This window comes from Amblyomma maculatum, chromosome 2, assembly GCF_055883805.1.
Source record: "Amblyomma maculatum isolate TAMU_Amacu chromosome 2, ASM5588380v1, whole genome shotgun sequence".
Classification (NCBI taxonomy): domain Eukaryota; kingdom Metazoa; phylum Arthropoda; class Arachnida; order Ixodida; family Ixodidae; genus Amblyomma; species Amblyomma maculatum.
This window is the reverse complement of record NC_139345.1, coordinates 64,564,772-64,580,805: the sequence shown is the minus strand read 5'-3', so window position 1 is coordinate 64,580,805 and position 16,034 is coordinate 64,564,772. Positions and strand designations below refer to the sequence as shown.

Genomic DNA, 16,034 nt, shown 5'->3' with positions numbered 1-16,034 from the left:
GGGCTGGGGCGATAAGAGTGTTGCAAGATTTTTTTTTTTTAAGTTAAGAATGTATTTATAAAGTACCTTACCTCATGCACAAACGAAGGTATCAAAATGTCTATTCTTTTTATGTTGATTGATACTTCTTAATTTGTAGTAATATAATTTCCTAATCTGAGTGGTTGGCCCCCAGACCTGTGGCTATGCTGCGGTACCGCTGAACCGCTTTTGGGCCCAGCCTTCGCCACTATAGCCACCATTCTACTTCCGCCATGCAACCATTCCCAACATTTCAGCCTGCCGCTGCAACGGGACCATCGAGTCACGGCCGCAGCTGATTTCGTTCGCTCAAACCACGACTGAAAGCACCACAATCGTGGCGCTTAAATGCGCTAGTCACGTGGTATTATTCGTATTTCGCGGGCTTTCTTTTGAGCCTGGAAAAAAAAAAGATGCAAGTGAGACTTTCTTTATCGCAAATAATGGACGGGGGGTTTGTGAAGGCGCTCTACGACTTTCCAATTCACATTTTTGGTCTAGGGTGAATATTTAGTTAGTTAGACAAATTAACGTAATTAACTAATAAACTAATTGCAAAACGAAAAATTGCCTGTGGTGCACAAGGAGGCTAGCAATTGTATGCAACTGGTTTCACTGACCTACATCAAATATATTATTTTGTAACCCTTTGTTCAAGTTAGCTGGGACACCCGGTATATATATATATATATATGTGCATGACGTCACTCCCGAGCCGTTCTTGCAACTTAACGTTTCCTAAAAAAAAAAGGGGGGGGGGGGGGGGTAAACTTTGTACGAATAATTTCCGGAAAGGATCTCAGGTGTGGCATTTATCTATACCTCTGTCTTTTCGAAGTATCTGAAAATTCGCATCAGAAGTACTTCAAAGGGTACCATAAAACCTCGTTAATTGGACCTGCGTTATTTCGAGTAATTCGAACTATAGGGCGTTGGCAATGCCAACGCCCTTATAAGTCTATATGGAAACTGCAGACTCGTTAATTAGAACAATCGCAGGGCTTGCTCCGGTTAATTCGGACGGGGAATCGCATCGCGGTACAATTAAACCGCGCAGCCAGCGATCATTATTTAAATATACGTCCCAGAAAAAAAAAAATGGTCTTCGCACACTTCATGCACGCTATGGCAGGCACGACGACAACCAGAAGTTCATTATTACCGAAACAGCTCAGTCGCATAGTTTTGGTTTCATTTTAACTTCGTCACCCCACGGCTGCTATCGGGCGAGCGCTCCTGCCAATCGCGGCGTTTCGGCCGCTGCTTGGTGCATCACTGTTCTTTTGTTTTTATTTTGATATGACGTAACACTGTTCTAACACACAAGTGTATATCCCACACGTGCATTCATGTGTTGCTTCCGGTACACTAGAATCATTAAAAATGCACATTGGACGAGTGGTTTCACGTACCGCACTGCGCGCTTCACCGCGATGCTTCGCAGCGTAGAACGTGCGGCGGTGAAGCATCCTCAGAACGCGACAGGGCTGTTTTGTGCTATCTGCTACATATTGGTGAGGATTAAAACCAGCGGAAAGACGCAGACAAAGAGAGAAGCACACAACACAACCAGCGTTGTGTTGTGTGCTTCCCTGTTTGTCTGCGCCTTTCCGCTGGTTTTAATCCTCATGTACCAACTGGCCCAACTCTCCACTCTATCTGCTACTGCGTCTCACTGCGAAAAGCTGAGGTGTTGGTATTCATCGTCACTCAAAGCATAGCGCCGTAATCGACACAGCTCGATGCAAGAAAACGACAAGCGCAGAACAACCGCAATAAATTAATAGCGTTTGTTAGCGCTTAATTGCATTCTGTTCTCGCATCGTCCTCTGTCGTTTCTGTGCTGTTTTCCGTGGGCAGCGGAAGCCTTTGCGGAGCGGAAGCACTTTAGAGTGCTTTCAACGTCCCGGACATTTCCGCATAGTAAAGCACTTGAAGAAACCGGTAAAACACTTCGTTCTCACTTTGATTTCATCTAACACATGCAAACATATATCATGCAGGTGTTCATTAGATAAAATTACTGGTATGCAAACAGCTAGTTTTTGGCAGCTTCTTCTCAGAAGAAACATATGAAGACATATATGATTCCATAATGACTTCATAAATATGCACCGCACTAATTGACCTTATGTACACTCTAGTTTTGCATAGTTCTCAAGTAGTGTTCATATGTGCTTAGTAAAATAATGCTGTATAGGAATTAAAATCTTCATAGCATAACTTTTCATAGCAACGTGAACTGCAACAAATATAAAATATAATGAAAAACCTGCCTCCCCATGATCGAAGAGACATTTTCCCCAGGCCTTCTATAATTTAACAGCATATTGTATGTGATTACCTATATATATATATATATATATATATATATAGTATATACATCAGTGCAACTACTCCATTTATAAGGCAAATGGTGACTATTTGTGTAGCTAGAAGTGTCAGTTTGAACATCTCAATTAATTAAGCCATTGACCTTATCAGATATCAAGGCATACGCTGATCGATTTCACATGCTTAATATAATGGTGGGTGACTCATCTACCTATCGAGAGAATGCATTCAGTGCGTATGATACATGCTGCTGCCTGGGTATCTTAAACACACTTGACTGCTGCTGTTATATTAAGAAAAATTTTGTTATAGAGTGTATGTATATAAGGAATCTGCCTTGCAGTAGCTTAATTGAAAGCTGTCAAAGCTTTATAGAGACACTGCAATACATTTCCAGTATATATTATATCGCGTCAGGCTGGAGAAAAAAACGTGCACACACAATGGAAAAAATTTCCGCTAGTCTGTCAATGCAAAACCTACTGATGAATAATCCTCATCAGTGTAGATAAAATACTTTTCCAGGATACTATTTATTTGGAGACCGTGGTGTTATAAAGCCATACATCGAATATTGCATAAAAGGTTCCTTGTATCAACCAAAGCTGCAACCAAAAAAAATTTCAACTTATTTGGAAAAAAGAGAAAACTGGTGCTGCCTTGCATAAGCAGGAGTGAAATGTTTTCCTGTATATATCTGAGTGCCATAGTGTTGGCTATCTGCAGTTATGAGATGGTTACTGTCAGCTCTGATGAAGCTGCAATAATTTTGGGACAACACAATTGCCTCTGTTAAGTAACATATACAGTGTTTCACGGCTGAAATCATTTAGAGCTGTGTACATATGCATTAGAGTTGCTGATTATATAAGACACATATTAAATTATGTGAATTCAGTGAGAATATTTCTCCGCATGATTACTATATATATATATATATATACTTTATATCACTGTGGTAGAACAAGAGAAAAAAAAAGGCAGAATAATAAGAGCACTGAACAAGCGTTGAGGGGAGACTAATTAGTTGGCAAGCTGAGCCAACATTTCGACCAGTGGACTTAATTGTCTTTGTCTGCTCAGCACAATCATCCCTGATAAGGCTTTAAATACGCCTTTGCTTCTGAAGAGGAAAAGCCAGGGACAGGTGAGGGAGGAGGGTCGAGGAGAAAGCAGTAGGGCAAGGAGTGAAAAAAATTTTTTCTCCAATATGAATCTCTGAGCCTGGAACCAGTGATCCCGTGGTCTGAAAAAGAAAATAAACAGCGGCAGCAACAGGAAAAACTACAATGCCTGGTGGATGATGAGTCAGCACCTAAAGCAGTTTTGATGCTGACATCCTTTCTTGAAAGGGGACAGGCATATTCCAAAGGGTCCTGATAAAGAGTAGGGCTGCAGGGAAACAGTTATCATAGTTTTTGATCAGTTATCATGGATAACTTGACATACCACAAGAATTACATTATCCTCCAACCGTTTGAATGATGTGCATTTTTGTAATGCTAAGATCAGCAAAAATTAGTCTGGTGCACTGACCGTCAGCATATGATATTAATCCCCTTCATTTGTATTTTGGATATGTTGTGTGCAAACACGAGGTCAGCTTTCAGCGTACAATTCTACACAAATTTACGAGGATATTATATGGCTACTTTTATGGCTCGAAATTCTAAGAAGTATGGATTGTTCTCATCTTCTCAGCAGGGAAGTTTTGAATTTCTTAATTTGTTTCTCTAAAAAGAAAAATTGATCGAGCTTAGACATTTCAATATACTTCTGGAGCATGAAAACACGGTAAATCTGCATGTGTAAGCAATTGTTCACAACCATATTAGAGAACAGCAAGCTTTATAACAAATTTATGAAAAGGAAAAGCGAAATCACAGATTTGAAACTGCCGATAAATCTCATATTTTTTTATAACACACTGTGAACATGATTGAGAAAGTGGCACATTGACCCAGGGCATGAGAGAATGTACACAACTCAGAGGCTCGTGTTGTGTGGCTCTTCTTGTGTGCTTTGTCGATCTGTTTCCAAAATGTATTGACATCAACAACACAACTTCGCAACTGTTAAATATATATATATATATATATATATATATATATATATATATATATATATATATATATATGTATACGCACTGTGATACAGCATCTTAAGTAATAATTAATCGATGTGGTTGCAGAAACCATTTATTCCAGCAATTAAATTTTAATTTTCATCAGATCTATCATATGTGCTAAATAGTAAAATGCAACTGCACAGAAATGTAGTCTCAAAAGCTGCATCAAAACTATTGCATAGAGTACAGTTTGCTTTAAGAACATCATAAATGTCAGTGGCTCTCTCACTATGCATATCATGCACGAAGACCAATGAGAAGAGGCCTATAACAGAGCCATAGCACCCAATATTACAATGTTACTTAATAATTATATTCATATGAAAGCATATATTTTCAAGATGAGCTTGAGAGCTCCTGTACCGCAGTTGATCACAAAAGGGCTACACAACAGTGTTTAAATGCCCACTGCTATGTCTTCATAATAAACATCGTTTCAAAAGTAACAAAATGCGCTGCAACTAGATGTCAATCTGTAATATGTAATAAACCACACCAACATTTTCCTCCACCACCTAAGAAAAAAGAAAACTACTATACTGAAGCTAGTGTACAATGAGGCAAAGGAAAAGTAATACATCGCAGTTTGGCTCTGTCAGACATGGATATCAATTGTATTAGGTCAGAAATTTACTGATATGATAGCACGGCCTGTTAGTTTGCATGAGTAAACTGATTGATTTAGGAATAAAGAGCTCAATTTTTCCATGACTGGTTGAGGAGCCGCCTGATGGAGCAGCGCAGATGGAACTTCATGAAGAGGATGATTTTTGCTGCACAGCGAGAGAGTATTTTGCAATCTTACACGTCGTGGTCAGCTGTGACTATAACATATATATATATATTGTGCTCGTGCCTCGGCCAGGGATGCTGATCTCTTCGTTCTCACCTGGGTTGGAAACCCAGCTGCGGCAATGTTTTTTAACAGATGTTTTTTCATGTGTTCAATATGACCGAAGTCCCGTGGTGTGCATACCATTATATGTGTGTTGAAATGTATGTATGGCTGGTCATGTGGTCGATCCAGGAATAATGCGAAACTCGCAGATGAACATTGTCAACCTAATACCTGAAAACACTAGTTGTGGTGTCAAATATGGCATCCTATGTGACTATGGCCAGAAATCTAGAAGCATTGAGTATGATGACCACTCAAGGAGCTTGAGTAAGATTGCACACATGTGCAGTGAAGCCATGCATTCGTTCGTATAAAGTCATGCTATGAAGAGGAATAAGGAATATTTTGGAAAAAAGGTGTTGTAAATTGATATTAAACAGGATCAAGTGGGCCATCCATAAAGAAAATTGAGAGCTGGTTGCAATAAATCTTCAAGATAATTAATCAGTGACGGAAAGAGTGGATAAACTGAAGAATATTGGATGTCACATTTAGTGATCATCGGTAACAAGAGGCACACTCCATAGTTCTACTCAAAGAGCACATTTTGTTTCATGTGCTGACTTATATATCTATTATTCCCCACATTACCAAGTGCAAACAATCTAAAGTTAGAATCAAGTGTAAATATATGGCTAAGTGAGTTATCAAAAGAAGTCAGCATCAATTACTTGCAGCTAAAAAATATGCATTATTTAGTGTCTTGAAATATTGCACCTAATGATAGCTGCAATTTTCATTTCAATCACGATGTAATGCAATCCATTATAATGTTTCTGCACTTGGATACAACTTGCGAATGCTGTGGCAAATGCCCGTCAGGAGAGGCTCAGCTATATGGTATCTTCCAGTTTTGTCGTGTGGTTGTTGAGCGTTGGGTTTAATGGTGCATAAGCAGCTAAGGCTAGGATGCACCAAGCACGTTATATCTTCTGTTTATTGGAGCACATATAATTCATTCTACAATTTGTGTAAAACATTTGCTTCCTTTAGAAAACTGAAAACAAAAGACAAATCAGCAATCCATCTTTGCCTCAAATCAGTTGTGGATGAAAAGGAATGTGTTCGTTGTAAAATCGAGCAGAACATTTTTTCCTTATTGGTTCAAGTCTTGTGCATGAGAATTGGACATGGTTCACAGTTAGTTCGTCTCCACATTTTTCACATGAGTGTTTTTTCTTTCTTTCATAAAAAAAAAAAAAGAAAAAAAAGATGGTATTGCGGGGTTTAACGCCCCAAAGCGACTCAGGCTATGAGAGACGCCATAGTGGAGGACTCCGGAAATTTCGACCATCTGGGGTTCTCTAACATGCACTGACAAATAAAAAAGAAAAATTGCGTCAGGTTTGTTTGTGTCCAAGCTAGAAATCGCATAATTACCTCTACGAAACGTTCCTGATGCTTGCATTCTCACGCACTGGGCTCTACCAAAGTAGTTTATTATTTGGTTCACTATTTCATGAAGACTACCATTTTTCATTTAGTTTGGAATATACAAACTTCATGCAGTCATTCTAAAGTATATTCATATTCTTGATTTGCTTGTCATGAGCTTTAGCAGCACAGACACATGTGCTGCTAAAGCTCATGACAAGCAAATCAAGAATATGAATATACTTTAGAATAACTGCATGAAGTTTGTACATTCCAAACTAAATGAAAAGTGGTAGTCTTCATGAAATAGTGAACCAAATAATAAACTACTTTGGTAGAGCCCATTGTGGGAGCAATGGCTGCTGTTATATTGTGTATGATGTACCCGATTATGGGAGCGACTGTATTTCTGGGATTAAGAGCTGTGAGGACGCTTAGGGAATCTGCGTAAATAATGCTGTTTATGATGGTCTCATTTAATATTTTCACTGTGGGAAGAGAGATGGACATCGTCCAATTGTGAGTAGTTAATCCCGCGGAATGAAATCATGGCTGAATGGCAATTAACCGCGACATTACGACAATCAGTCAATGCTATTGGGCTTTCTTTGAATGATCATGTTATTTTAATGCAAATATGCACTACTACCCAAACTACTGTATAACCATACCCTTGGGATTCGCCAGGGTGGCTGTGAATACTTCTTTCGAACAAACGATCAAAAAAAAAACTCGCCATCAGTGCGTTTTAAACTTAGGCCGAGGCAGTGGCCACTGCTTTAGACTACTGCATCATCTCGGTAGCCAGTTTCCTTCACTTCATCTACAATAAAGTTGCTCTCAAGACCTCAGTTAGACCTTTATCGTCTTAATAAAAACCTTAAGCACCCGTTTAAGAGCATGTCATGAGTGGCAGGGCCTCAGTACAAGAAACTATATTTCAGTAAACTTCACAGACTTTAGCACCTTTAATGACATGCTCTCATCTATATTACTGTTATACCACACTCGAACATACATCAGAACTAATATCAAAACTAAACAAAAACTAATGTCCTCACAACACTGATCTTTTGAGGCAGGTCAACTTTGCAGCCAACACAAACCAGTTAAGTAATATGTATGCCAAGGCGAAGACTCGGTTATTTAAAAAAATGAAACTCTGAGCCAGAATGTAGATTACAACGGCAGGCTACTAGACAGTCACATTAAACTTTTTTAATAACCTCTTCAGACTTTTTGTACGCATATGTTGATGCGACCTGAACAAGTCAAGTATTTCCTATAGACCTTCTCAAAATTGAACAAAGGGCGCTGTCATATTAGAGACTGGACTGTGCTCACAACACAGGGAAAGAGCTGCGGGTTATCCCCGCCTGCTTCACAGTCCAGTCGGCTGGTTTCTCCCAGGGTCGTGAAAAGGTCTATAAGAGGCACAATTTTCATGAATGTGGTATCAAGAAAATGCACTGAATTCTAAACACTTTTTGTAGAAAGAATCGGATGGGTCAAGTGAATTCAGGAAACTGTTCTTTAATGAATGCCTTTGCTTTACAGTAGCCCTGATTAAGCTCTGATGAATGCTAGTTTTTGTTTGCTTGTTTCCTCAAGGATAAAAACTCCATAACATTTAAAATTCATCAATTTGTTCGCTTAACGACTTATTACAGGAGCAAGTCAGAAGTACAATCGAAACCTTGCAAATAGCACTGCCACAACAAAAATACAAGAGGACCAGACAAATTCCACACTTATTCATAGAGGAGGCTGCTATTATCTGCAAAAATGCACAACTAGAACTGATGCAACTTTGCTTAATTTTGCTAGTTTTGTTGCGTACTAACATTAGTAGTGTTGTACTCTAAAACTCGTATTGCTCCTGCTCTTCAATAAGTGCAGCAGTACACTATATATTTTCTTTATTTTGTACAGCTGGCATAACAGCATTAATATGTACAGCATAATTAATCTGGAGTATTGTAGCAGCAACAAAGTGTCATGTGCATTTGGTTGAAGCCAGGTAACAGAGTCAAGCTCTCTACAGTGGCAGCAAATGCACATAAAAATGGAAGCACAATACAGTGATGGAACTGGCTTTTATTGGTCACATGTTACTAGTCATCCCTGTCCCCTTCCCCGGCCCTTGGCTTAGGCCCTCCAGCTGGCTTGGCCATGATGATCTGGTCCACATGCAAAACCGTGGAAGCAGCATTGGTTGCATACTGGAGGCTCCAATGCTTCGTGATGAGCAGATCCAGCAGGCCATTCTTCACTGCATCTCCGATAGCTTCTTCCTTCAGGCAAGCATTGGTATCACCCTGGTTGTGTGCTGCCTGGATCTGAGCAACAAGCTCTTCAGGCTTGGAGGCACCCGAGTTCTGTGCCAGAGTCCTGATGAGCGACTCCAGTGATTGGGCAAACTTATGAGCAGCGTACTGCTCGAGTCCTGGGAGGGTGTCGGCCCAGGTAGCCAGGCGCTGCGCGAGCTCGGCTTCTACGGCGCCGGCGCCAGGCACCAGGCGTCCATCCTTGGTGGCCGCCTTGAAGGCGTTGACGCCGTCGTCCACGGCGCGCTCTGCGTCGTCCAACAGGCTGTCCGTCGACCCGCGCAGCAGCACTGTTGCCACACGAGTCTGGTGGCCCTCCTGGCGAAACACCACCACCGGCGTGTCGCCCAACTCGTCCAGGTAGACCGTGTCGCACAGGCCCAGATCATCGGGTCGTGGTGCAGCAAGCTTTGGCAGGGCAGTGGCGCCCACGACGCGGCACACACGGCGCACGTCAAACTTTGACGGCAGTCGGACAGCCATGAGGCCGTACTTGTTCAGGTAATGGAGCGCCATGTCGCCCACCTTGCCGCCGCTCACCACCACTTTGACGCCAGCGTCAGCGATGGCCTTAATCTGCGCTTCGAGCAGGTTCTCTTCGCCGCGCGAGAAGTGCCGCAGCTCCTGTGCCGACTGGATGAGCACTGTACCTTTGGTCTCGGTCTGCATCGTGTCTACGGCGCACGAGTAGACGGCAATCTTTGCATCGCGAACTTTGGTGACATCGCCTTCGACTTGCCGCTTGAAAACCATGCCGAGGACTACCTGAGATTGGTCGAGACCAGAACCGAGGACTTTGCAGACACGCACATTGTCCACGTTGAGAGCGCCCGATTCAGGCAGCACTGCCTGGCAAGCTTCGGCCACCAGCTTGGCCAAGAAGTCGGCACCGGCTAAAGGCTTACTGGACATTGCCGTGCGAACTGCCCTCACAGCCTGCTCCGGATTGCGGATGTCTTGTATTTCATCGACGCTCAATTCGGGCAGCAGGTCAAGAGCTTTTTTCAGAGCAAGCTGATAGCCTTCAGCAACTTGCACAGGCGTAAGGCCAGTTCGCACGAGCTCTTCAGCGTTGTCCAGTAAGGCTCCGGCTAGAAGAACAACCGCGTTCGTCCCATCGCCTACCTCAGCCTCCTGCATCTGAGACGCCATCACGAGTAGCTTGGCGGCGGGGTGTTGTACCTCGAGCTGGTTTAGAATGGTAGCGGCATCACTGGTAACAGAAAGCTTCTCCAAATGGTTGATTACCATTTTGTTCAGTCCATTTGGTCCGTAGGCTGAAGCGAGACTCCGAGAAAGTTCCACGCAGGCTTCGATGCTGCGGAATAGGGCCTCATCGACGCCCTGGTAGTGTCGCGAACCTTCTTTCAGCATCTGCGAAAGGGCCGTAGGAGCACCGCCACGGAACGACATGATCGTGGCCCTGCTTAACAGAGATGTTTTAGGAAACCTCAAATACTTTAACGAGCCCTATCGACTCGATGAATAGCAACGGCGAGCAATGAATCGCCCTTATTACAAACACCTCGTGCTCCGCCGGTGGTGACAATGCGCCGGCAGCAGATAGATTCCCTTATTTGGCGTAGCGAGGCAGGGGCGCTGATAGCATTTAGTCAACTGGCTCCGTTTTGCTTACTGGCTTTGGATAGGCACTTTCTGGATCGGCCGCTTTAGCGCTGCTATCGTTAACGAAACTAAAAAAATCGAGCAACATAAGTACTTGCTGCTCCGACGTGAGTCGTACTAAAGATATTAATACAAAACTAATCGACGCAGCGAGTTAATGTGGGGAATTACTGAGCATATTGTTTATGTGAAGGGTTAATCGTACACACCAAATTTGAAAGGCGCATATTTCCTGAACGTAGTTGTCAAGTGTCAATTTACAGTTTTTCGGTGATAAACAATGTTGTGTAATTACAAGCAGTATAATATAAGTGCACCAGCCCAAGCTCAGCTTATAGTTACAAAGCATAGAGTACAAGCAGTGCAAGTACAGTACAACAGTACAACTACAAAGCAAAGTTCATTCCCCTCTCCTTCTTTCTCTCGCGCTAGTATGAGGATTAGTTTTTAAATCATTGTCGGGTAGCCAGATCCAGCATTCGAGGAATGAGGCATATGTTTTTACTTATGTTTATTCAAACTCTTTAACCGGGCCACATAGTACTTGTGCCCTTATGTCAGTGACCCACGGCGACCCAGACTGATCATAAACAAACGCTTACGCAACTGAGCAACTGAAGTTGTGCTTCCAGCCAACGTCAGTGTCGGCATGAATGAACGAGTGCCGAGCCAATCGAGAATATCGAGTTTGACGCAGTGGACGCATACAGCGTAGCTGGTCGTTACGAATGTATGCAGCGTTTTTGTACTGCCTTTGCGGGCTTCCCCATTCCGAAGTACTTGTTTCTTCACACCTAGTACGTAACGTTGCGCGAAACTGTAGCGGGCGAAGGAAAGAGGTCAGGTGACTCACGGGCCAGAGATTGGCAGTTCCGATTGAACGGTTTTGAGCAGCTGGAATTTGAACGCATCATTTCGTGTATCAACGGTGCGTCTTCGGTTCTGCAATTTACTCGCCGACAACTGTGAATCGGCTCAAGTAGGCTTTGAAGCTCAAAACAGTAAGTTATCCCTTTGTGTTTGTTAGCATTTGCTTTTCCGCTTCCAAGGCGTCGGCGTCAAAGTTTCCTGGCCTCGTGCTTCCGTTCCTAATGCTCGCACTAGCGGCGTTACTACGCTGTTGGATCAACTCAGGCACCGTTTTGTGTGCTTACTTTATCAGCGGCCATCTCGCAGTAGGACGAAGTCTGATTAACCCATTACTAAGCTTGACGACAACTGCTTTACGTGGGTAGTCAAATTCTTGCCTTGTATGGTGTTTGCAATAGTTTTACACCCAGAAAAACGGCTTAGTATGTGCCACGATTTGAAACTTGTGATTTAACCATGCGCACATTGCGTCCTTGCAGTGGCTGAATTCCACGCGAAAGACATCGGGCTGCGCGTCCAGAAAAAGCTGCTTAGCCGCATGAGCAACAAGAGCGTCGCCAAGGCGTTCATCGATGATGTATCCGCAAGTCTCCTGGATAATTTGTACAAACTTGTAAAGCATGTGACGGGCAACAAAAAAGAGGCAGAAAAAATTATAAAAAATATTATAAAGGTGAGTGCTTGGAAGTTGTGGCGAACGTGAATTGCTAATCAGACATTGTGAAATGCGAATCAGACCGACCGCGCTGTCGAACCATGCACCGACCCTTCCGAGACGGTCAGGTCGACGCTGGCGCGGCCTGATACTTACAGAGCCGTATTACGCAATGATCACAAAATAACTCACGAATCTGTCACAAACTGATCAATTAGCCGCGCGATTTTTGACCGGCTGATATGTCGACCAATAGGAGCGGAAACTAATTGACAAGTTTGTGAGATCACTGCTTAATTCCCCCCCTGGTAGTGCAGCTGTTTGCATTCAGAAGCGCGATGTTTTTATAACAGAGATTTTTAACGACTCGGTTTTAAGTTTAATTATTTCACCGATCGATGCGTGAAAGAGTGCACAGCCATGGCTTATATGGTTATATCAAGCTAAAAGATTTTGGTCTTACTCTAATGTTTGTTTACTCTCACTATAATATTTACATGGTCCTTTCTTACTATATTATAATACTATCCTATATCTTACTATAATATTTATAATCTCTTTGCCCTAATGTATCAACTCAGTGTCCCAGTATAGGGACATTCAGGAGTCAGAATAGGGTTTTTCAGGATAGGGTGTTTAGGTTTTCACAGAGGCCAGGTACACTTGGCTCGATGCAGTGGCAATAATTTTAAAGAATGTTGCATGGCTAATGCTGCCAAGACAATATTATTCTCGTCAGTTGGCATCACCAGAACCAATTTTCTCATCCCAGATTGTGGTGAAAGTTGGTGTCCTGCATCGAAACAACCAGTTTTCACCAGATGAGGCAAAGGTGGCTGAACAGCTTCAACGCAAGATGCGTGCTCTTGCCATGGCAGTGGTGAGCTTCTATGAGATGGACTTCTCGTATGATCGACGGTACCTTGTTGGCGCCTTCGACGAGTGTCGTGCCCTGCTTTCTGACCTTGTGCGCTCCCACTTGACGGCTAAGTCAATGGGTCGCATCGAACATGTCTTTGGCTTCTTCGGCAAGCCAGAGACATTGGACTCCGTTTTTGGAAACGACAGTACTCACCGTGAGTGCTTGGGAAGAGTTGTCAAAGATCTGCATGAAGCCTTGGACAAAGAGAGTCTCTGAGGGAAAGCTGGGTGTCAGAGGAGGAAAGTGTGTGTCTTCCATAATGTTTATGCATTTACCTTGGTAGAGACTGCAAGCCCTATTTGGAGAGACGTAATCATCACGTACAGGCTTAGGAAAAGGAGCCAGTCAGCTTCTCTTTGCGGTAAGGATGGCCAATTTGCGTAAGAAAGGAGCATGCCTATGCATATTCAAGGTGTATGTGCATTCCACCTGGGTGCTATTACTGCCAAGTTTGGTATTTTAACGCTCACTGTAACTAACAGGAAAAAGAGATGCCAGAAGCAAAAAAATGAGGGAAGTGCTCTTTGCTTGGATGTACAGTCTTTGTCAAAAGTTTAGAGCCCAGAGGGTTTGCTTTTAAGCCGTATTCCATGACTTCTTTAACAATCATGGAAGTCCTAGCCACTGGAGAGGGTAGGACGAAAAATCTTCTTGCCTTCAGCAAGTTTGTAAACCTGAGAATGCATTATGAGCCACATTGTATCGTTCAGAAGCATACCCCCTGGGCTCTAAACTTCTCACAAGAACTGTACCATTGTACTTTTACTGCCCACATGAGGTATTTCATTGTTCTGCTGGTAATTTACTGGAACTGCATAGATCTTTGCCTTCCAAGACATTGGTCTTTACTATGCAAGCGTTACATATGCATGTGATTGATGTGCACAATAGAGTCAGTTTTATGACCTACATTGGAGAAGAGCTGCTGTGCCCGCTCTTGGTCTTCAAAAAGAGATGATACAAAGGATTTTTTTTTTTTTTTTTTTTTTTCTTTCTCTCCTCTTGGAGCGCTTTGTACTGTCCACAGCCCAATGAGACTGGTAGAAAATCCAAAATGGCACAGGGTCTAAGGAGAGCCATGGATGCTAGAAACCAAACTTTAATTCATTATCTTCTATATATGCTGCATTTAACAAAAGGTTAAATATTTTCCAGAAAGCTGAACATTGCTATGTTTCTAGAGTGACTTGTTTGTGACATGTCGCTGAGAATGTTTGCAGGCAACAAAAAATAACTGAGCCATAACTGGCTTTTGTCAGCTGTTCATGGAAGTTTGCTGTTATTTTTCTGATCAGAAACATTAGCTGGTGTCCTGCATAAATGAATGGTGGCAACAGCAAAATGGTTTCCTTTAGCCATCAGTGCTGTACTCGGGATTAATGGTGGTGGTCAAAGAAACGAGACTGATAGCACAACAGTTTTTGTGTTGAATCTAAGAATACTTTTTTGTTTTTGAACAAAGTGGCGGAAAAGATAATCTAGAGTTTTCATGTGTGTATTCATTGCCGAGGCCAAATAGTGCAAAGCTCAATTCTCGGCATTGCTAAACAATTTCGTGGCTGCATTTTTGTAAACAAAGTATGGCAGCATTATTGACTGTACTTAATGCTTGTAAATATAGCAAACTTCATTGGAAGCATACATAAGCTCTTTTGAACACACAGAAAAAGATTTGTGCACAGTTCTTGCATGTGTTTATAAGTGCTGAAGCCAAGGCTACCGTATAGGCAACTTCACTGGCCTCCTGAATCAGTACAATTTACCCTGGCACCTTTGGAGGATAATGAGCTTAGTGAGCTTAGTGCCTTATTAAGCCTTTTCTTTGGCATCCTTGTGACGTTAAATGTGTGGCCAACAGGGTGCGTTAGTCTCCCAGCAACGTTTGGCAGAGTTGGCGTGGAGTCGGAGTCTTTGTGTACAATACTGAACAATACGCACATTTCTGATACCTACTTAGTTTTATACATGCGCAAAAAAAAAAAGCGGGGGGGGGGGGGGGGACCTTACAGACAGTTTCTGCTTGTACATGCTTGTGTGTTTCGTTGCTGTGTTCTGCAAGTGTAGATGCCTAAGTCATTGTTGCATCAAGCAAAAGTTTATCGAGTACCATAGCGCCTGGGACTGCATCCCCTTAAGTGCTACTATGTTTCATTGTGGTTGATTTTGCAGTGGCTTAACTATGTAGCATTCCACGCTTTCTTGTGTGCTGTTTCATTACTATGTATTAATAATCTACCACTTTCTTTGGAGTCTTGCCGTGAGTGGTATTGGGGAACAAATATTTATTTATTGTGATACTGCTAACCATAAAGGAAGCATATACGTGCCTTGCTCTTTGTGCTGGTCAGCCAGCAGAGAAACCCAGCTTTGCTCGTGTGACGACTCTTCTGTTCAAAGTTTATTAACCTACATTAATTGGCTGTCTGGCAACTCTAATGACAATCAACAGTTCGGCAAATGGTTGCCATTTTAACAATGTGCTTATAGTTTAGTTTCTTATTTTCCTAGTTTCAGAAGAACCGTGGACTCAAAAGGCTAACGGGCAATGCACAGCCTGCATGTGTGCTATATACTGATGCTTTATTTTTCATTTTTTCTTGTGACACATACTCTTCTGACGTTGCCTTTCATGCATAGACTGTCTATTCTATACTTTTTTTTTTTTTTTTTTCAAACCTCTTACTCTTGTTTTGCCTGTTTACACCCTCACTTTGTTACTGAAAAGCCTGCTTACGACCATTTATTCTAGTCGTGTTTTACAGGTTTACTAGCAGGACAGAATGTCATACTCCAACCCCTATTTTCCTCTTCTGTATGTGTTAAACATTGTTTTGCCATAACTCTGACACTTGTCAGGGCAATGTTGCCATTTGCTACTG

The 16,034-nt window shown here is 42.4% G+C and overlaps 2 protein-coding genes across 2 annotated transcripts; one reads left to right on the top strand and one right to left on the bottom strand.

Annotated features, from left to right (window-relative positions):
- Positions 1 to 8,832: 8,832 nt before the first annotated feature.
- CCT8 (chaperonin containing TCP1 subunit 8) lies at positions 8,833 to 10,661 on the bottom strand. The gene has a single exon (XM_084594318.1). It carries the CDS (start codon positions 10,493 to 10,495, stop codon positions 8,870 to 8,872), a length of 1,626 nt encoding a protein of 541 aa, XP_084450444.1. The 5' UTR covers positions 10,496 to 10,661; the 3' UTR covers positions 8,833 to 8,869.
- Positions 10,662 to 11,102: 441 nt separating this feature from the next.
- Positions 11,103 to 14,068, top strand: sigmar (Tumor necrosis factor alpha-induced protein 8-like protein sigmar). Its single transcript, XM_084594321.1, has 3 exons — positions 11,103 to 11,709; positions 12,058 to 12,251; positions 13,006 to 14,068. Coding segments are annotated over exons 1-3 (561 nt in total). The 5' UTR covers positions 11,103 to 11,708; the 3' UTR covers positions 13,372 to 14,068.
- The last annotated feature ends 1,966 nt before the right edge of the window (positions 14,069 to 16,034 follow it).

Coding starts and splice junctions, on each gene's coding strand:
- CCT8 (XM_084594318.1), bottom strand. CDS start 10,495: ATGTCGTTCCGTGGCGGTGCTCCTACGGCCCTTTCGCAGATGCTGAAA.
- sigmar (XM_084594321.1), top strand. Junction 12,252..13,005: donor TTATAAAAAATATTATAAAG/GTGAGTGCTTGG, acceptor TTCTCATCCCAG/ATTGTGGTGAAAGTTGGTGT.